The sequence below is a fragment of the Alligator sinensis genome, unplaced genomic scaffold, assembly GCF_000455745.1.
Source record: "Alligator sinensis unplaced genomic scaffold, ASM45574v1 scaffold308_1, whole genome shotgun sequence".
Taxonomy (NCBI): domain Eukaryota; kingdom Metazoa; phylum Chordata; order Crocodylia; family Alligatoridae; genus Alligator; species Alligator sinensis.
Genome location: NW_005842041.1, coordinates 2,465,052 through 2,486,696, shown reverse-complemented (window position 1 = coordinate 2,486,696; position 21,645 = coordinate 2,465,052). Strand labels below are relative to the sequence as shown.

General features: G+C 42.1%; 1 protein-coding gene across 4 annotated transcripts in view; it reads right to left on the bottom strand.

The window, feature by feature from the left end:
- MAMDC2 (MAM domain containing 2) overlaps positions 1-1,525 on the bottom strand; it is a 99,116-nt gene extending 97,591 nt beyond the window's left edge. For all 4 annotated transcript variants that reach the window (XM_006022632.2, XM_025202995.1, XM_025202994.1 and 1 more), the window contains exons 1-2: positions 1,286-1,525; positions 759-872 (exon numbers count right to left, since the gene is read on the bottom strand). In XM_006022632.2, coding sequence (XP_006022694.1) covers positions 759-872; positions 1,286-1,316 — 145 coding nt within the window. In that variant the 5' untranslated portion in view covers positions 1,317-1,525. The remainder of the gene's footprint in view (positions 1-758; positions 873-1,285) is intronic.
- Positions 1,526-21,645: the final 20,120 nt, after the last annotated feature.

Below are 21,645 nucleotides of genomic sequence, written 5' to 3'. Positions count from 1 at the left end.
ATTTGGACTAAGAAATGGACCATTAAGAATTACTCTTACATGGGAGCAATTATGTATTGACTAGATGTATTTTGGTTTTGACTGCTAATCAAATTAGACCAATATCAGCTCAGTAACAAGAATGGAGAGTTTTTCCTTTTAACCTGTTGGTACCACAAAAGGGATATGTAAAAACCAACAACACTTTGCATCCAGAAAAGACCTTGCACAACCACATTGTGAGGTGTGCCTTGTAATGATATTGCGTACAGAATTTTTCCATACCTGATATAAAACACAAAATCTGTTTAACTCAAACCGCAATGTTATACCAAAGTTTCATGCTTTGTGTTGGTAGGTAGAGAAAGAGAGCAAGCATGTGCGCAATTATATTGTGAGGTTACTTAAAATAAAATTTGATTAAAACAAGCTTTTCCCAATAAAAAGTAAAGCTAACAGAAATGCCCATGAATTCTGTAAGAGTTCTGAGAAAACAGGTGTCTTAAAACACGAGTACCCCCTGCAGTGTCTGCAAATCAATATTACAGGACTGAGCACCTCAAAATGCAACTGGAAATGGATGTGAACTGACTTGACTGGGGTCCACTTAGAATTTAATGAGAATAAAATCTGAAAAAAAAGTTTATTGGCTATTTAAGTTTCTTGCATTCTTGTACTTCCATAATTCCTTGTTACCTAGATACAGAAAGATGTTTGTTGATATTACTTGTTTTAAGTAGAGCATATCCCTTTAAATTCCCCCCCCCCCAAATCCTTACCTGCTTCATTTAAAGTCCATGGCAAAAATGTTTCATCTGATTCATAACCACAACTGCTGTCTTCAAAGGCACAAGACCCAGCAAAGAGCAAGGCAGCTCCAGTAAATGGCAAAACTGCAGGGACAAAGAGAGCTCAGTTCACACACATAGTATCGCTCTGCACTCAGAATGAAAAGACTAGTGAAGAATATAACACCAAGTCTGTGACTTGGACTGTCAGGCAGTGCAGTGTCAGGCTCATGCATTCATCAAAGCACAGGCAAGAGAGACAGCGAGGAGGAGAAAAAACTTGTTGCATTCCACGCTCTTGTTTTTTTGCCTTGATGCCATAGTTCAAATTATAGCCCTGAGAGAAAGATGCTGCCTCAGACTTGCCAAAATCAGACTGCCTTCCCAGAATCTTGCTTCCCTTTGGAGCTCCCACAGTAAACAGCCCACAGAGGCAAGGCAGGGAGCAGCAGCAGCAAGGAGCAAGTTTGCTGGTCACCCCCCTGCCACTTCCTTTACCTATATCCAAGCCCCCTTACCTTGCAAAATGAGGATGCAGAGCAGGATCATCGTTGCCCTTCAGTCAGGGAAATAAAGCAGCTCTTTAGGGTAGAACTAATGCAAGGGCAGAGAGGCTGAGGGGAAGTGTCCAGGCTTGGACAAACAAAGCTTCCAAGGCAGCTGACAAATGTGTGCAAGGATGTTTGCACCAAACCTCCTTGTGTGCTCAGGACAAGACACCAGAGTGGAAGCAGCAGCAGAGATGGGTTGAGCTTGCATAGACTGAGGGAAGCCTGCCAGCTAGACAGCTGGTCCCTGGCTCAAGTGGAAATAGGGAGGAGCTGCTCTACTCCTCTGTGCTCCTCTGACTGCACTCCACACTATGGGAAAATCCCCACAGCTTGCAACAGGCACCTTCCACTTAACCACTCACTGCTGAATAGTAAAGGAGAGAGTAAGAGCAAGGGTTTAAGTAACTCATGCATTATGAGGCTGAAGTTGGTTCCTTATTGCTTGTTCTTTATTCCCAGTTCCTTTTTCCAAGATAATCATTACACAATTAAAGGGTGTTAATAATGAATTAGACAAGCTAAAGAGTTACTATGTCATTAAAAATGTATATTTGCTCATAAAAATGAAAAGTAATATCATGTATCAAGTACAGAGCCCTGAAAAAAGACCTTAGATTAGGCTGGGATTATGAGGCAAAATCCTTCTCACATCACCACAGAACATATGTCTGCACCACTGGGGGACTCACCCAAAAAAGTCTGGGTAGGCTCCTTCCTGACCCAAAGCTCGTTTTATGAGTGCCAACCTGACAACTTGCAGGCCCCTGGGCCTAAATAAAGATCTAGGTTTGGGCCAGGATTATGGGTGGAAATCCATTTTGGGTCATCCCAAAACACACATCTCTGGCATTGGAGATTCTCCCAAAGAAGCCTGGGAGGAGTCCTGCCTGACTCCAAGTTCAGTTTCTGCATGCGAAGCTGCCAACTCACAGGCCCCTGGGCCTTTGCACTTCACGCTTAGCCCTGAATAAGGATTTGGATTTGGGCTGGGATTACAGATGGAAATCTTTTTTGGATCACATACATCCCCATCATTGGGGATCTCTCCAAAAGAAGTCTGGGCAGAGTCCTGCCCAACCCGGTTTGGTTTCTGAATGCCAGTCCACCAACTCACTGGCCCCCAGGGCTTTGCACTACATTTTTAGTCCTGAATAAAGAGTTGGATTTGGGCTGGGATTATGAAGATAAATCCTCTTTGGATCACTCCAAAACACACATCCCTGGTATTGGAGATCTCTATTGAAGAAGTCTGGGCAGAGCCCTGCCCAACCCAAAGTATGGTTTCTGAGTGCCAGTCTGCCAGCTCACAGGCCCCTGGGCCTGTGTGTTCTGCACAGAACCAATGAGGCTGAAGTTGGTTCCTTATTTCCAGAAATCCTGACTCTTCAGCTTGTGTAATTCATTACTAACATACTTTAACTGTGTAAGGATTAGCTTTGAAAAATGAACCAGGAATAAGGAACTGGGAATAAGGAACCAACTTCAGCCTCAGACAAAGACAAAACCCCACAGCTGAATTTTGGGATTCCCTGAGTCCTCCAGTAACTTTTGCCTGAAATAGCTAATGAACCAGAACATGCCATTTAGACTTTGGTTTGCTTTGTTTTGTTTTGTTTCCCCTTAACATTCACTATCTACATTTGTAACCTGAGAGAAAGCAATGCCAGAGCAACAAAGTTTGGTGTCTGGGGCAAAGCCCACAGCAGCAGCCCGCTCTCGCCCTGCACACAGATCTGGGGGGCACACGACCCCCCATGCTTGCCTGGGAGTGCAGAAGTGGCACAACCTTGGTGTGTGGGAGAGGGAAAAATCTGTGATATGAGAGAAAACTACAGAGGATATGGAGAGAATATGTAAAAGGCACTAGCAAAATAAATTTATCCCAAGTTTAAGTGATGACACTAGTCATGTAAAACATTAGTTTGGGGGAAAAGGTACCTGTCTAGCTTCATGTGGTGTGCATTTTTTAATGTGGGTACATTTCTAAATCTGATCCAGTAGGCTCAATAATATGCCCACCCAAAGTGTTCAAAAATCATGAGTCAGGTTCCAGAAATCATGAGATGTGATTTTTTTAAAGCCAGCAATTAAAAAAAAAAATCCACACTGCTTCCTCACAACAACTTTGGAGGTCGTCTTATTTATCTTCTGATATTTTACCTTGGAGAGTTCAGATTTTTATGTTTTTCTCTACCACCATCATGAAAACTATTGTTTTTTTAAGTGAAAGCTGAGGTTTTGAATTAATTATGTGCCTCCAAGACCTGGGTCTTTAATAAAATAACTGCATATAGCAAGTTTTATGATAAAAATGCAAGCATTGGCAACACTGTAAATTCTGCTTTAAAAGATGAACCTAGACAAATGCCTTTTTAAATGCCCTTAATGTATCTGTTACCACTTTAAGTATCACCATACGGGTGTCTTTAAACAAAATACTATCTAGTGCTATGAGCTACCTCTTAAAATAATGAGAAAGGCTGGGAATATTTTGCCCTGGCCACATTGCTAGCTGAGGCCACACCGAGAGACTCTGGCTGTGTCTACACATGCATGCTATTAATGCTACTAATGCTCTTTAAGCATACTGCACAGTAAAATAATGTGCAGTAAAGTTTCCCCAGAAGCATGTCTACACGTGCACCTGTCAGGAGCAAATTTGCTCTGATTAGCAGATTGGGGTGGGGGCTGGGAAACTGTCCCCTGCCCTGGGAAGCTGCCTGTCTTCCAGCCCCGCACCTCTGCCTATCAGGGAATGGAGTTAGGAGGTAGGCAGCTGCCCAGGGCACAGGACTGTTTTCCAGCCCCTGCTGGCATTGGGCTGGGAGGCAGCTGTCTGGGGGAGAGAACAATTCCCTCTCCCCCTGCTGCCTGGGCTGACCAGGAGCAATTTGCTCCCAGTCAGCTGTCTACATGTGCGCTACTATACAGTTGCTACTGCATGGTAGAACAATTACCTGTATCTACAGGTACCAACCAACCATACAGTAAACTAATTTACTGTGCAGTAAATGCAGTACACATGTTGATAATACTTTAATGTGCAATAGATTAGTCTACTTTGCAGTAAAGCCTATCAAGTAGGCTCAATCTCTGTGACATTTTTCCTATCATATCGAAATCTACACGATCTACTTTTCTACCATTCAACTTTGTTCCACTGCACTAGAGAGTTCTGGAGAATAAAGTCTTTTAAGTTTGTATTCAATTTGCAAATCATACACTACTATGTATGTACAGGGTTATGTTCCTCAGGATCATTTTGACAATAGCAAAAGCTAGTAGCATGAAAAGGGATATGACATTTTTTACGGCCATGGATAAAAACATGGATGAAGACCTCCTTTTCTATATCACCATATTAACAGATGGTTTGTATCTATATCTATATATACAATCATACACCTAAACAACTTGTTTTCAGCATGGGTCATACTGCTATAAGAGTGCTATACCAATACCCTCCTTGGAATTTTTCTAAGAAAATTTAAAATAAGGGAACCCCACTCTCAAATAAGTGCACAACTAAGTTTCTCAAACTGTGTCTCAGGATTTCTACTCATGCCCATTGTTGCTGGTGTAGCACTGTCAGGTTACAGGTTGGAGATCTACATAAGGCAAAGATCAGAGCTGGCCTAAGGGAAAGTGGTGCTCTGGGCAAACTTTTATTTTGGCGCTCCCTCCCCAAGTCAAAAGCACTGCTGGAGGCAAAGGCAAGTGGGCAGGGGTGGGTGCTGGGTGCAGTCCAATGGGGAGACAGAGTGGCTTCATGGTCCAGGCAGGCAGGTGGGCAGGCAGGCACTGCTGCTGGTGGGAATCAGCTGGGGTGGGGCAGGGCAAGGTGGAGTGGGGTGGGACAGGGTGAAAGCAGGCTGCTCACGTGTGTGCATGAATGTGCATGTGACACCCCCTGACTACAGTACCTTGGACAGTTGCCCACATCGCCCACCCCTAAGGCTGTCTGGCAAAGATTTCCCTACCTAGTTCATCATTGTAAGGAATCTTTGTACCTGTTTCTTGGAATAAACATGTTGGCAAGGCCCTAAATATTACTGAAGTCTACTTGGACATCTTGCTGTGTTAAAAAGAACATACCAAGGAAAAAAAAGTTATTTCATAGAGTTTATATTTTGGGTTCTCTATAATGTCCACTGTATCAGAGCTTTATTCTTCCCCACATAAAGTCACGTAGTCATTCTAGACTGGCTAACTTTCTTTGCTTGGCAAATTCTCAATAGCTTAATTCAAGGGTTAATTGTGGAACTTCTAGTAGTTAGTTTGAGTGCTTTCTCCCAGATCCCAATCACAATCTGGTCTCTTATGAGAGAACCAGTTGGTCCTGCAAAATTGCAATACTGGCTTTTTAACCTTACCTCAGTCACAAACTCTTTTCTGTTTTCATTTTTCCCCTGTTGTTTAAAAACATATAACATTCATATGTTTCATTTTTCATGAAGTACTGTGCTCCTCAAATCTTCATATTAAAGTTTCAAAGCACCTCTTCCCTGCCTAAATTAAGTGAAAAGTATTAAAAACCTCAAGTGCCTCTGCCTTCCTCTCTGGTGATAAGCATTGCTTGTAAATCAGAGAACAAAGCACTGTTTGGACCTTCTCCAGTTGTCCTCCATATTTCCCAAGTTTCAACTTTGATGAAACTTTCAACTGCTTCATTTTACCACTCCAGGAATTTTGTTGGTTCATTTTTTTCTCCTGGCATCATATGTTGTTGGGCACCATATCACTTGGAGGAAAGGATTGTAACATCCACTGTCTGAGTTCTAATGGATGAGCCAATATATAACACACATACTCATTCCAGTGGGCTCATGCCAGAATCTCTCAAGAGTACAACTCCCCCACAGAGCCCAATCCAGGTCTGAGTGAACCCTTTTATTGATTTACCAGGTGCTGAATTGACCCATATGTCTTTTAGGGTGAAAGCTGCTCCTCCTGGTTAAAGCACTCCAGACACCCAAGTATTATTTTTGGCTCCAACGTTTATTTTGTTTATAACTCTGGCCAAATCTCTTACCCTCCCTATGCTCTAGATTCTCCATCTGAAAAAAACAGGAGACAGTAATTCTTCCCAATTCACAGAGGTAAGATGAGTGTTTATTCATTAAAGTTTGCAAGTGTCTTGAAATCCTCAGACAAAAGTGCTACAGAAGGGCAAAAAATTCCTTATGCTTATATGCTTCATGCTTTGGTCTTTCATGATCCAGATCCCTTTATTTGAAAGTGGAGGCAACATAAATGTGGGACTGAACCCAGCAAATCTTGCATCTGAGCTACCAACTCGTACTCCCCAAGTGTACTGGCATGGGAAAGATACAGAATCTGGATCCAATTTTTGTAGCTGGGCCATTTCTCTGTAGTTTGGAGGGCCAAGACCCCATATGCAAAAATAAACAAAAAAGTAGTGACCAAGGAAGAGAGGAAATAGCTAAATAAGATTCAGCTTTGACCGGCCAGTTATTGAAGTTAGGGAAGGACATACCAGTCTTATTCAGAAGCAATTTGCTTTATCTACAGGGGCATATTAAATCAATTTGTTTGCTTAGATCATTCCAGGAAAAGGCAAATCTGAAAATGAACTATCAAATAGAAAGTGCTCCTGTCTTGCCTAAAGTCCCGTGCACATTAGTTTTTGCAGTTATTTAATTCTGTAGTCTATCTCCCAGATGTGTGGAAATTCAGATTACATTGGAGCTGACCAAAGCAGATTCTGGTTTTTGGTTGAAAAGAAACTTCTCTCTTTCATTAAATTGCATTATAATGTGGTGATAAATTCAAAACAACTGTTCTGAGTAATAGAAGGAAACTCCAGAATTAAGCTACAGTCTCAGAAGTAAATGGTTTAGTTTGTCTAAAACGTTATTAACTCTTTTTCTCTTTTTCTCCAACAGTTTCTTCCACAAACAATTAATATTAAAAGGATCCTTGCAGTCTAAATCAAGGGCATTCTTTACTGTAGCCCAAGTCACGTACATTCTGAATACTGATGAAAACGTAATTTACTTAGACTGTTACTTTTGACTATGGCATCCCTCTTTGCACCCTTCTGCTGATGCCTTTCAGTCTATTACATTAAACATAAGCTAATTAAATTCATTTTCAGAGCCTATCCCTACTCTACTTATCTACCACTATCAGGATGTCAGCACCACCCCTGTCAATTCATGACTCCAGACAGCTTCACCCAATAGTTAAATTTTCAAAGCAGTTCCTTGGTGCTTTTTCTCCGTGTTGTGTGTCCTTCACACTTGGGAGCAGATCCCATTAATATCCACAAAGCTATTTAATTGCCTGCCTTCAAATTCCACCTTAAATTCTCTTCTGCTGTGATACCATACAAACTTGACAACTGTTAGACTGCTGGTGTCCTGAGGCAACTACCAATCATGCTGACCAATTATAGCCTCATTGTGTCCTTGCCTTTCCCTGTCTCTCTCTCTCTAATCATTTGTTGGCTCTTTTCTTACATTTAGATTGTAAACTCTTTGGGGCAGGGACTGCCTGTTTGTTTGGTCTTCCCACAGTGTATAACATAATGGGGTCCCAGTCTCTGACTAGTGTTCCTAGAAGCTACAATAATATAGATATAAATAACAGCAGCAAAGAAATCAGGATTAAAATGATTTTATAATACAAGTACTAGAATCTTATGTCACCAGCCTGCCTTCTCTCAGGGGCCAGAAACAGAAATAACACATATAATCTAGTATAAGTAATTGGAAACTGGTTCAAATCTGTAACACAGCAGGGCTAGGGACAAACATTCAAAAAGTCTGAGCCTGAATTGGTTCAATCTTTGCAGGTTAGTCTAACCTGGCTAGGTTTAACCATTTGCAACTGTACAGACATTCTCTCTGGACTGAGGAAATTCAGGCACATGCCTGCAGTGGCTCAGGTTAGAAGCTGAGGCGCACTACAGCAGCCTCCCTTCCCTTCCACAGTGCTGAGTTAAGGGGGGGCATGGCTAGGACCCAGCAAGATGCTCTGATTAGGGAGAGGGGTAACCCCGCACCCTGCCTGCACCATCCCAAGCTATTCCCCACTCACTGCTCAAGAGACGGGAGTGTTGCCAGACTCCAGACCCCAGCTAGCATTCTGAGGCAAAGGGGAGGAGCGGGGTATGCATTTGTTGATGATACTGCTTTCCCTGCTTCTTCATACTGTCTGCAAACCTGACAGGTGAGGGAGCTAGCAGGGGGCTGATAAACACTGTGTTAATCAGCCTATCAACAAAACAAAAACCTCTTTCATTTGTTCAAGCTCTTCTTAAACAGCTTTTTCCAAGGAAGGAACACAGGGACATTACCAGCTGACTTGTTGATTAGCTCCAAAAAGCCCTAAGCAGACACTGTTCTGTCTGCCTGTCCCAGTGAAGTTGGAGACACACATACACAGATACCTCTCAGCGTTAGCTAGCATACTACATGACTAGGGTCCGTGGGGCTGGGGTTTGTGCTGTGGGAGATGGGAGCCAGGGAGGTGGGGGATCTCTGCTTGAGCAGCTGCAGTCCTTGCCAGAGCTCTGGATAGGGAGCAGAGGGGCAGAACCAGCCCTGCTCTCTGGAGCAGATATCACAGCTCAGCCCAGGGCTGCAAAACATCTGGGATGCTGGGGGGACTCTGGTTTAACTTAGGAAGGGGTCTGGAACAGACATTGTATAAACTGGTTTGACCCAAATAAGTGTAAGTCTGATACTACATTCAACCAAGATTCAAGTTAACTCGGTCCCCCAACATCCCAGGATGCTTTGTGCCTCCCCTGTAAGACCCTCCTTGCAGCATGGGTGGCTAGCCTTTGCTCAAGCTATCTGCTTCAGCAGAGCAGGGAGGCATGCTCCAGCACCCCCAGGCTTCTGACCTGGGCCACTGCAGGCATGTGGCTGTATTTCTGGAATCAAAAGTCAATGTCTGTTCACTTGCTTATCAGGTCAATCTATGCAGTTTAGACTAACCTGTGAAGATTGAATCAATTCATCCTTGGGCTTTTTGACTGTCTGTACTTAGTCAGGATGACTAAGCATATTATGCTAGTCAGATCTGACTTGTGACTTATTAAAGTTAATTTAGAACTTAGATTTAAATAATTTAGTATAATACAGTCTCTAGCAAAGGATTCTTTAATGCTAAACAGACTGAATTATCCTAGCTAAGCACACTTCTTTTTTAAGGCTTCCTAATGCTTGAAAACCAGATGCAGGGCTCTGAAGACTTTGGCTACAGTAGCATAACTAAGGGTAGGTGATTAGGGCACTAATTCCAGCAGTTGACCTAAAGGGGGCCCCCAGCCACCTATCATTCCCTTGAGCACAGAGGCATGATCAGTATGGTTTGCCCTGTGGTGCATCCCCTTTCTCTGTATTCCCTGAATTGCTGCTGTCCCAGCTCTTCCTGCCCTCTCTCATCTTTACTGCAGCCACTGTTTCTCTTGCTGCCAAATTCACCCCCTTATGCAATTGATGGCTACAAGAATCAGCAGCACATCCCTCTCCTCCCTGCATTCCTCTGCTTCTGAACTACAGCTGATCCAGGTATCCCTGCCCTTTCTCTCCACATTCTTTTGGAGCTGGTGCAGCTGCTGTGGTGGCTGCGGTAGGGAGCATGAGACAACAGCCCTTGGCATGGAGCAGGAGGTACAGCAGCAAGCAGCTTGGGTTTTGCAGAGAAATAGTTTCAGGGAGAGAAATACAGAGTAGAGTAGAGAAGGGGGGCACTGGCGCAGAGCACAAACCTTACTAGTTACCCTCTGAAAAGAGATAGTCAATCAGAGGTGGATACATAGCAAGACATCTGGCTGGCTAACACTTATCTTACTAATCCTTGTAATAAATGAATTTGTTCTCCTTGTTCTGAAGAACAAAAAATACAGGAAGGGCAATCAGTTCATTAGGCATATAATTTATCTCCTAAGGCTGAGATTTCCCCAGCTGTCTTAGGGATTTAGATGCTCACCTACCGTTAATTAATTTTAATACTATGGGAACCGCTCATCCCATTCTCTTGGGCAGTTTTGAAAAATCTCGTCCTTTTAGTATATTTTTATGACATGCCTATGCTAACAATCAAATATAGTATATAATAAGCACTGGACTTGAAGAACTGAAAATTTAACTATATAACTAAGAGAAACAGAAAGGAATAGTTGAGGCGGGCAAGCAGGACACCAGGATTCTTAAATGAAGCGCAAGAATGGCAGCCACTGCTATTGCCACCCCAGCCGCTGGTCAGGGTTCAAAACTTTCTAGGAACACCTCTGGAAAGGAATGCATCAAAAAAGCAAAGCAAATGGGTTATAAGGTACAGAATGCATCTTATTCCACAATTTTTGTTTATGGGGCTGCTTGTTTACTACTTGCTATGTTGTTCATTGTTTGAGGGGAGGTCGGTGGCTGAAAGGCCTTTGAAAAGAAATCATGTTTCCCACTGCCTCTTCTCACTGGTTGGCGGAGGACACCTTTATTCACTCTGTGTCACTATCCCTTTTTTTTTTGTCCCACCCCTCACTGCTGATTGGCAGAGGGCACCTTCACTCAGTCTATGTCACTACCATTTTTTTTTTGGTTGATTTCATGGGAAATCACAGGCTTCTTGGTGACTGAGGTAATTGCGGGCAACACTGTTTTTCATGGTTTTCATGGAATCCACAAATCCACAATTTAAGTAAGTTCCTAAACAGAAGTGATCTGTTCCCTAGATGAGCTGAGCTTTGGATGTGTGTATTTGTTCTGCATTGCATACAACCGCTAGTTACTTATACAATGTGTTCAGTGATGCTTTCCCCTTAATCTTGCTATCAAGTAGCAAAATTATGTGCTTAATACTACTTTTGGAACCCAGAGTCACTTTCAGTGGAGCTGCAACTGGTATACATCAGTATAGAATCCAGCCCACAGTATTTTATCCTTTCTGGATCATTAGAACTAAAAAAAATAACTGTCTCTTCTGATCTGACTCATACTTTGATGTCCAACCTAATAATGACTCCTGATAGTTTTGAAATAAAACTTCATTTTAAAATTTCAAATGTAAAATGTTCAGCAAGGTATGGCTTCAAGATGAAGGAAACAAAGGGAGTGTGGAGGGACTCGAGTCTATTTTTACTAGATACACCTTACTTATCAGACTGCAGGCACCTCTACACAAGATGCCTTAAAGCACAGTGGACTGTTCTACTGTGCATTAGCACATCATGGCAAAAACTGTGCTAATGCACTAATGCATAGTAGAATTAGTTTATTGCATATTAAGTGTCAGAAAAAAAAGTTTGCCTTTTCTACTGAGCATTTGTGCAGCTACTGCCCCTTTATCTAGTACCTCATATTAGAGGTACTAAACTTAATTCACAGTAGCAAAGGCACATTAATGAATGTGTAGATGGGCCCTATGCATCTACACCAAACTCCTCACAGTTTAGGGATTTATTCATCAATGCTTCTAATAATAGTGGGACTATATGTAAAGTCCTTAATCAGGCTAGCATTTTAATTGAAGTCAATGAAAGTTCCAAATGAGGAGTGACTTTAGGAACTGGATCTAGATGTTGCCTTAGTTCTTGTATCTTTCACAAAAGCTGTACATTCTGTTTGATTTTACAGTATTTTCCAGCAGATTTTTCATGGAACATGTCAAAATGGAGTAATTAGTTTGACTGACCACAAAGCCTGACTGGGGCTAAATTCCAAAGCACTTATGAAGACGACAGGTGCAGAGTGGGCTGATAATACTCCTTGCCTAGAGGGAATAGTGTGGTCTAGAACACATGATTCTCTCAATCAGTGCTCATCCAACATGACATCTCTGTTAAGACTAAATACCTGGTGTACTGACTGGCTTAAAAAAGAAAATTATAATTTGTGGTTTAGTCAGGGAGCCAAAACCTGTTTAGAAATTGCACAAAAGTTACCAAATTAGGTTTTAGTGTTAATTTCCTCCTCTCCAAATACATTGCATAATAATTCCATCTCTACATTAGCAGTCAGGGAGTTCAAACTTATCAGTCATATGCTTAGATTTGCAATTCTGAGCCCAATTTAAGGGCCAAATCCTTTAGGGCAATGCCTAAGTACCTAGGGTCTGTGCAACGAGCTGAGTGGAGAGGTAGCCTTCCTTGCATGGACTAGCAAAGGAGCCTCTTTGCAGCAGTTTCAGGACTTTGGAGGTTGTCCCTGCCAGTCCTGCACTTCTTTTCTTTGGGGAATAGTTGCCGATACATCAGTACCTTGCTCTACCTACCTTGTTGCTTCACTTATCCTCAAGCCCCACTGCACATGCAGGCACAGACTCCTCCTGAATGCTAGGGACAGACATTACACCTAAACTGGTTTAAGTGATCAGAAACTGGTTTAAACCTGTAACAGAACAGATGTTCAGTGCACATAAACCAGTTTGAGAATGGCTGAAACCAGTTTGAGATAAACCTGGTTGGATATAGCATGAGACTACATCCAACTGGCTCAAACCAGTTTATGCAATGTCTGTCCCATACCCCTCGCTGGTTTAAGAAAAATCAGACTCCCCCCAGCATCCTAACACACTCTCTGGGCCAGGTGGGGCTCTCTGTTCCACAGCAGGGCTGGCCCCTCTCCTCTGCTCCCTGGCTGCAGCTCTGGCAGGGACTACAGGCTGCTCCCCCGCCTCCCCCTCACCACTCCCTGCAAAGCAGGAATTTCCCCCTCCCCTCTGCTTTGCAGAGAGGTGTCTTCGCATTAGATAGCAGACCACATGCTGACTACCAGCTACCTGTTGATTCAGCATGGACTGTAATGTCCCATTGCTGTTTTCTTAATGGGGTGATGAGCACTGAGTTAGGAGGTGATAAACATTGTTATCAATTTCCTTCTCAGCTAATCAGGGCATCTTGCTGGAGCCTGACCACACCCCCCACAGCTCAGTACTTTGCAAGGGAAGGGAGGGCTGCTCTAGTGCCACCCAGCTTCTAGCCTGAGCAACTGCAGACATGTACCTGCATTTCTGGGGTATCTGTCTGGTTACATAACTGATTTAGCCTAGCCAGGTTAGACTAACCTGCAAAGATTGAATCAATTCAGGCTCAGATTTTTTGACTGCCTGTCCCTAGCCAAAGAGAGTGTGACACCATGTGCATACTTCTGAACTCCTATCCCTCACACCTTGCATAGAGAAACTGCAGCAGTTCTTCCAGGGCCTGTGGGCGAAACTTGGGTAAGGGTCCCCATCTCCCATTTGGAAACAGGAAAGAGAGTGATCCGAGTTTTGGGGGCCCCTGAGCTTGGGGCCCAGTACACTGTATTGCCATTTTCCCCCTCACGTAGACCCTGGGTCCTGCCATCTCAGAGGTCCTTTATGTACAAAAGAAGGTTTAGCCTTAAAGAATTGTATTAAATTCTCAAGTCCTTTATAACTGGGAGCTGACAAGCTACCTGACAAGCTGGGAGTTGACAAGGCCTCTAGCCAAAGCTCAGGTAGCTCATGATCTAGCCGTTTGCCAACTGTCTGGTTTTTTAAAAAAAACCAACATAAAATCAGACATTATGGATGTTATAAAACATTAATTAGTAGTAAAACTAGATCAGGAACATTTTTATTTCCCTGGAGTCAGTCTGTCTCTCTCTCTCTAGCTTTTTCACTGGAAAAAAAAAGTTTCTTATTTAACCCGCCAATATTAGTGCCAGCAGGTTTATGACAAACAAAGCAGCAATCAGATCATTGAGTTTCATTTCAATTCCTCTTCTGGGTGTCCTTGATTGTTTCCTCTACTCCGGTTTAATGAAGTGACATGATCATGAAATGCAGCAATAGCCTGCTCCTTCCAGGCAGCAAGCAGTTGGCACCCCTTTTATTAAAGATTAAACACGGTCTGGAAAACTAATTAACTAAAGAAGGAGGCTGATGTTTGTAATGTAAGTGAGGAAATCTGGAACCTTTCTGTATGTCAGTCACTGAGAGGGAGCCAGCATTGCTGGCTTGTGATTTTTTTTTTCTTTGCCTGACTTTGCCATGCATAAGAGTCTCCCTTATGGTCTTTTTCACATTATAATCATAGACTGCTTTGTGTATAACTTTTTTTTAACTTAGAATATGGTTGCTTAGTTATGCTACAAACAACATATTTATCCAGGCTTACTGGAATCTTCTTAGATACTCACAATGTACAGAATAGATTTACCCCACTTTCACCATAGACGTTGCGATACTGTGTGACTAAATCCAATGCCAAGTTATCTCGTCATACTGAACCTTTCTTCTGTGTAGTTGACAGGATCATGTAATGGAAATAACAAGGGTTGCCATAGTGAAAAAAACTCATCATGTACAAACAAATAGCCAGTGGTCAGTTTTTTCTTTAGATGATATTGCCTTGGAGACTTTGAAAGAAAACAAAGGAGAAAGGCAAAGAAGACTGGAGATGTGGTAAAGACAGAAGCAAAGAGAAAATGAAAATGGGGAAATAGGCAAATAAAAAAAAAAGAGGGAGAGAAGGAGAAAGAGTTGGAGCAAGTTATAATGAAAATAGAACTGAGATGAAACAAAAAGTGAAAACTGACAATTAAGAATGTAAGTTTAGAAAGCCAGGGTGAGATCCCCACTATAACCCCTAGTGTTAGGGACAGACATTACACATAAACCAGTTCAAGTGATCAGAAACAGGTTAAAGCTATAACAGAACAGATGCTTAATGCACATAAACCAGCCTGAAAATGGCTGAAACCAGTTTGAGATAAACCTGGTTGAATTTAGTATCAGACTTAACTGATTTGGCTCAAACCAATTTATGCAATATCTGTCCCATACCCCTTGCTGATTTAAGATAAAACAGACTCCCCCAGCATCCTAGCATGCTCTCTGGGCTGGGCGGGGCTCTCTACTCCATAGCAGGGCTGGATCTTCCCCTCTGCTCCCTGGCTGCAAGTCCTGCAGGGACTGACGGCTGCTCACCCCCCTCCCAGGAATTCCCCCCTCCCCCCTGCCTTGTGGAGAGGTGTTTGTATATTAGCTAGCAGACCACATGCTGGCTAAATCAGTCCATGCTGAATCAACATGCAAAATCAACAGATAACAGCTGGTAAAGTCCCTCTGCTGTTTTCTTAATGGGGTGATAAACACTGAGTTAGAGGTGATAAACACTGTTATCAATTCCCTGCTGGACTAATCAGAGCATCCTGCTGGGGCCTGGCCATACCCTCCCCCTCCCACTCAGCTCAGTACTATGCAAGGGAAGGGAGCGCTGCTCTAGTGCCCCCCAGGCTTCTAGCCTGAGCCTGCATTTCTGGGATGTCTGTCCGGTTACAAAAGGGATTTAGCCTAGCCACTTTGGACTAACCTGCAAAGATTGAATCATTCATGCTCAGGCTTTTTATATGTCCGTCCGTAGCCTAGGGGAGAATGGGGGAAGCAGAAGCAGTAAAGTTTACATTGTTGCATGAAGTGGCCCTCAAAGCCCCATGACTAAGAAGCCCGCTCTGGTGTTGGCACTCCTGAGATAGCATTATATCTCCCCCTTGCAAATGCTTTTACAGGGGCTTGTTAGGGCCAGGACTGTAACCAAGAGAGTCCTATTGGGGCAAGGCTGTAGCCCATAAGGTAGTCTTGGGAAGTGCTATAATATTGAGAGGCCTCTAGGTCTAAGCTGTAAAATGTCTTTCTAGGGCCATGGCATACATACTACCTTTAGGTTCTGAATTCTGTGCTGCAGAATCTCATCACCCAGACCCTAGTCCATTTCTTATTCCATTCTTTGTTCCTCCCTTTCTCTGCTCTCTCTCTCCCAGCTTTCTCATTTTTCCTCTTGAAATTAATCTTCTTTCCCAAGAAGCAGAAAATGAGAACTATAAGAATAAGGGATTTTACAAAATAGAAGGAATACTTTACAGCAATAGCAGTTCTGTAAATTTGAGAGTATAGACCCCTAAAATAAAAAGTGTTGGCTATGGCTAACATAACAAATCTGCAGTTGAGAACATTGGCTCTGTTACACTCTTAATAATCAGTGTTTACATATGCCTTTGAGACCAGTACTGCTCTAAGCTATCTTTACTACTGAGCAGCATCGCAAAAAAGTAACGGAGTAATGACACCTAAAATCTTAACATTGCTGAAATACATACAGCACTTTCACCCAAAGACAGAAACATAGCCCCATCCAAACTGAAACTCTACAAATACATTGCAAAAAAAAAAAAAAATCCAACTCACACTATAAAGAAAATTAATAGAGAAGCAGATGATTGCTAACATCTCTATTCTTTCAAACACTAGGCAATTTAATTACCACATAGAATCAGAGCTTCGTTTTCACTACTCTTCCAAACTATGGAAGTTCCAGTAGCTATCTCCTAACCTAATATTGATGCATACAGCAGATGTGCAGAACTTTGAATACATGTATACCAATAGAAGTTGTATAAACTAGTGTTGCCACAGGGTTATTATAGCCTGTTCATGTTACATGCAAGTATTTCAATAAGCTTTGTAAGATAAAGAAAGCCTCTTTAATGTAACACCTACTTTAATTACAGGCCTTGACTTGTTGACTGCCTAACATACCAAATAAATCCTGCACAACAGACCTGCAGTGTTGCTATGTATCCAATTTGCTCTTAACATTCCATTTATTTAATTGGAGTAACTCATTATGTTGTTGGCCTGACACTGCAAATATTTGTTTTCATCAATGAATATGCAGCCTGCATATATGTAAAAGTGTGAAGGGCAATCGGGGAAAGGTTATTTCAGGATTTAAATAAGGACAATGTAGCAGAAAGAACTGGAATGCACATGGTGATACTGTAGGAATATTCATGTTCCATTTTATTGGATTCCTTAGTAAGGAAAAATACGTTGTGTCAATAGTCATAGAAGCCTGTATATTTTGTTTAAACATTTTTAGGGCCTATTCATAGTTTCAAGGGTTGGAAGGGACCTGGGCAGATCATCTAGTCCGACCCCCTGCCATGGCAGGAAAGAGTACTGGGGGTCAAACGACCCCAGCAAGATGGTCATCTAACCTCCTCTTAAAAACCCCCAGGGTGGGAGCCTGCACCACCTCACTTGGAAGCTGGTTCCAGACCCTAGCCGCCCTGACCGTGAAGTAGCGCCTCCTGAAATCCAACTTAAACCTTCCCTCCACCAGCTTGTGACCATTATTCCTGGTCACTCCTGGCGGCGCTCGGGGGAACAGGGACTCCCCCAGTGCCTGTTGATCCCCCCTGGCTAGTTTATAGCAGGCCACAAGATCCCCCCTCAGCCTTCTCTTCTGGAGGCTGAACAGATTCCATTACCTTTATCTCAGTTTTACTCCACAGTAACACTTTTGACTTCACTGCAGCTATTATTATTTGCACTGAGTATATGTAAGGAGAAAGACTGCCCAAGTAGAAATACTACATATCCAGGGGAAAGAGAACTTAAAAAAAAAAAAAAAAAAAAAAAAAAAAATCAGATGAAAGACTTATGTAACTCCAAATTTAGAGGTAGAGGTATACTTCTACCTGCTGTTATTTTTGATTGTCAGGTTGAAATTTGGCTAGTAATAACCAGTACACTTTTCAAAAAATACTGTCTGGATAAAAGTTAGCGATGGCAGAAAGTTATTCAGGCAACTGAAAATGTTTATTCACCTAGACTTGCTCAAAGTCAATTGTAGCACATGAGAAACTGCAATAAGATTCTTCTATCTGTTTTCTCTGACGGCATGACTGATGCACACTGATCACCTCTTCACAGAAAGAAGCTGCAGAAGTCTGTGCTGCTATTACATAAGCCAACAGCTAGAGTAGACAACTATTTTTATTTAGAGAAAAAAAACAAACAGGTTTCTTGTGGTTGTGGTTTGCACTATCAGCTAGTTTAACCCATGCCTGAAATTAGGGGCGCTCTATGTTGAGCAAGTCAACAGCAAAAGTACCTAACATGTAAGCAGTGGTCATTGGAGCAGATATAAAATTCCTCTTTTTCCTTGTGAGGTAAATAAAACAAAAAAACAACCCTACAGTTGTACAAGGAAACCACAAAGAGGAAACCAGTGACTTATGATGACTGCAGATGACAAAGTATGAAAGAGGAAATGATTAATTACTAATGATACTGGATGTAGAAACTGCCACATCAAAAAACTCATTACTACATGAGTTTTTCTTGTAGGACTGACTCATGCAATTAGTTTGGAAGTCACAGACATTCCATTTGATACGTGTTTTTCTCCAATTATATTTTGAACAAGAGCTTACTGTGCTTATTAAAAGACATACCTTGAAGCCTAAAACATCCCAAATTCTTTACCAGTCCCACTGAGTTTACATACATGGTTCTGTTGCTGCTATGAGCATTGATGGGCAGCTGGAGAGTCCAGACTCCTTAACTGCTTACTTGCCCCACGCATAGCAGAAAAACTCCCTTGGTAAGCAGTGATAGAGATGCCTTCACCAGCTTTCTTGGTTGCTTCCCACCATAGCTAACCAGCATCACCCTCATCTTCTCCCAAGCAATCTGGCATTCCTCTGTGAACCCAATGTGTCCTGATACTGGGGCTGTTGTTAGATCCAGTGAAATGGAGATATGGAGCTGAGCATCAGTCTATTGAAAGCACGGCAATGACCACTTCCTAACTCTCCCTCAAAATAACTTAATCTGCATTAATGTGAAACTGGCTCAGGTGGGCAGTAGTCAACTGCAGGACCACAGTGGTGGAAAAAAATCTCTTCCATAAAAACATCACTCAGTTCACTTAGAGTGCAATTCGAAGGAATGAAATGTGAGAAATTCCAGCTAAATATCTGACTTCATCATTTCTAAAAACAAAATAGTTCAAGCCTGGTTTCAACAGATTCAAAGGTGCCATTTTAAAACTAAAGAGGAAGTAGAGAGGGTGCCCATCCTCATCAGTATCCAGAATGGTATAATACAAACCACATTATACAAGAAACCTACAGACCAACATACATACCTGCACAGAACCAGAAATCACCCTAAACACACCAAGAAAGCCGTAATATCGAGCCAAGCCCTCAGATACCACTGAATTTGCACTGAAGAGAACACCTGTGATTGTCACCTCACAAATCTCAAAAAGGCTTGCACTCAACCAGGACACTCCTCCAAAGAAGAGAGATTGCGTGTTTGAAAGAGCCACCTGGATACCACGTGAAGAATTGCTGCAGTACAGAAGAAAACCCCCCACAAATTGCACACCACTGGTTAGGACATATCACTCCTCCCTTGAACTTATATGGAAAATCCTCAAACAATTGAAACCCATAGTAGAAGACGACCCAATTCTTAAATAGATCTTCCTAGAACCACCCATCCTAGCCTTCAAACGAGCACCAAACCTCGCTAACCTCATCACCAGAAGCAAACTTCCTAGTGCCCAAAACACACCATGCCATGACAAGAAATGTAAAACCTGCCAACATATCTCTACCACCCCCACAATTACTACACCCCACAAGAGAGCCATCAGCATTCCTGGATCTTACAGCTGCACCTCCAGAAATGTAGTACATCTCATCCATTGCACCACATGCCCTAATGGAATATACATAGGAGAAACCAAACCACAACTGCGCACCAGAATGAGTGCACACTGGAAATCTATCAAAGACAGAAATACCCAATTACCTGTGGGGGCACATTTCTCACAAGAAAACTACTCTCTCCAATCTCTCAGTGCTAATCCTCAACGGGAACTTACTTTTCACAGAGGAGCCTACGAATTTCGCTTCATCAACCTACTGGATACAAAAAAATCATGGATTATACATAGACATTGGATTTATGACACATTATAATCTGCCTAACATCTGACTCCCCAGGTACCTCTCCTCTATTTACTAGCTACATTCATTCCCCTCCCCCTCTTCCCCTCAGCCTGTGTCTCACCCACTGACTCCTCAATTTACATCTTCACTGACTGCCTGTCCTGCATGCATACCAGCCTCTGGCTTCTTTGCTATTCATTCCATCCAGGAAGAGCACTCAACAACTGCAGACTTCCTCAGCCTGACAAAGGTATTTATATGCAAAAGCTTGCTAAGAAGAATTTTTCCAACTATTTGAGTTGGTCTAATAAAAGATATCAGATTTGCCCAAAAAACCTTGTCTGCCATCTCCTCAGAGCTCACTTAGCATATGCAAAACTCCTTTCTACCATGTCAGAGAAGGGATTTGAATCAAAAGGGAGCCACTACCTTCTCCCCAGTCCTGTGACTCATGCCCTTTATTTCTAAAGGTATTTCTAAATTGTCTCTATCATGCCAAGACTACCACCATGAACTAGGCCCTGTTTGCATGCTCCTGCTCTGCACATACCAACTCCTTAAAACAAGGCTGTGTAGCCCTCTTAGAATGACCCTGAGTCCCCACCCAGGACTGTTCTTTGGTTTTTTGTTTCAGAGTTGTTTGAAAATGACTACATTACCTGGTTTCCTCTGACCCCCACAGATCATCTAAGCACCAAGGAAGTTCAACAAGCCTGTCCCAATGAAACCAAGTCCTGCAAAGGAGTGAATGGAAGGAAAGCTTTATTAAAGATTTTGAGAATAGACTACTGCAAGTAAATGAAGAATAATGCAATTGTATCCAGCACTGCAGATGGCATGAATTCTGCACTTTTCAAACATAATACTTCTGTTTCCTGTGGCATGTTTCAATGTAAAAAAAATCAAATGCTTGTGAGTCATAGATTGTTTCCACTAGTTATTGCAATTACCCTTTATATTGCCAGGGAATTAGGTCTTTAGCTTAAAACTAGCTAATCTGGAAGAAAGTTTATTCTTTCTTTCATATCTATCATCAATCTCTAAAGTTACATGATGCAATCTAGAAACATGAGAGGGAACAGAAAGGGAGGAAAAAGTTTGCATTTTCAGTGATACAGCAAAAAAGCAACAGAATACCAAAACAGGAAACCAGGGATTTTAACATCTGATTTTTTTTAATGGACATAAATACTTCCACATTTAGCACTAAATTACACAAGATTGAAAAGGATAAATATTTTTTTCTAATATGATGGTGCTGCTACATTTTGCACTCAGAAAGATTTAAAAAAACAAGAGAGAGAGAGAGAAAGGGAGATCAAAGTGGTGATAATTTGAAGTAGTTCAGAAGAAGCAGGTTTATTTCAGAAGAAGGTTTCAGAAGAAGGTTTATTTCCTCAATTAAAGTAATTAATTAAGTCTTTTTATAGCTATACTTAAAGATCCTTACAAATGGGCTGTGGTAATTTACATGCCAACAAGCATAAATTGTGGTAGATTATAAAACAGAGAACCAACTAATTGTTTCATAAACTTCTAGTCCTAGAAGCTGACTTTGCACAGCCCTGTTGTAGTCAGTGG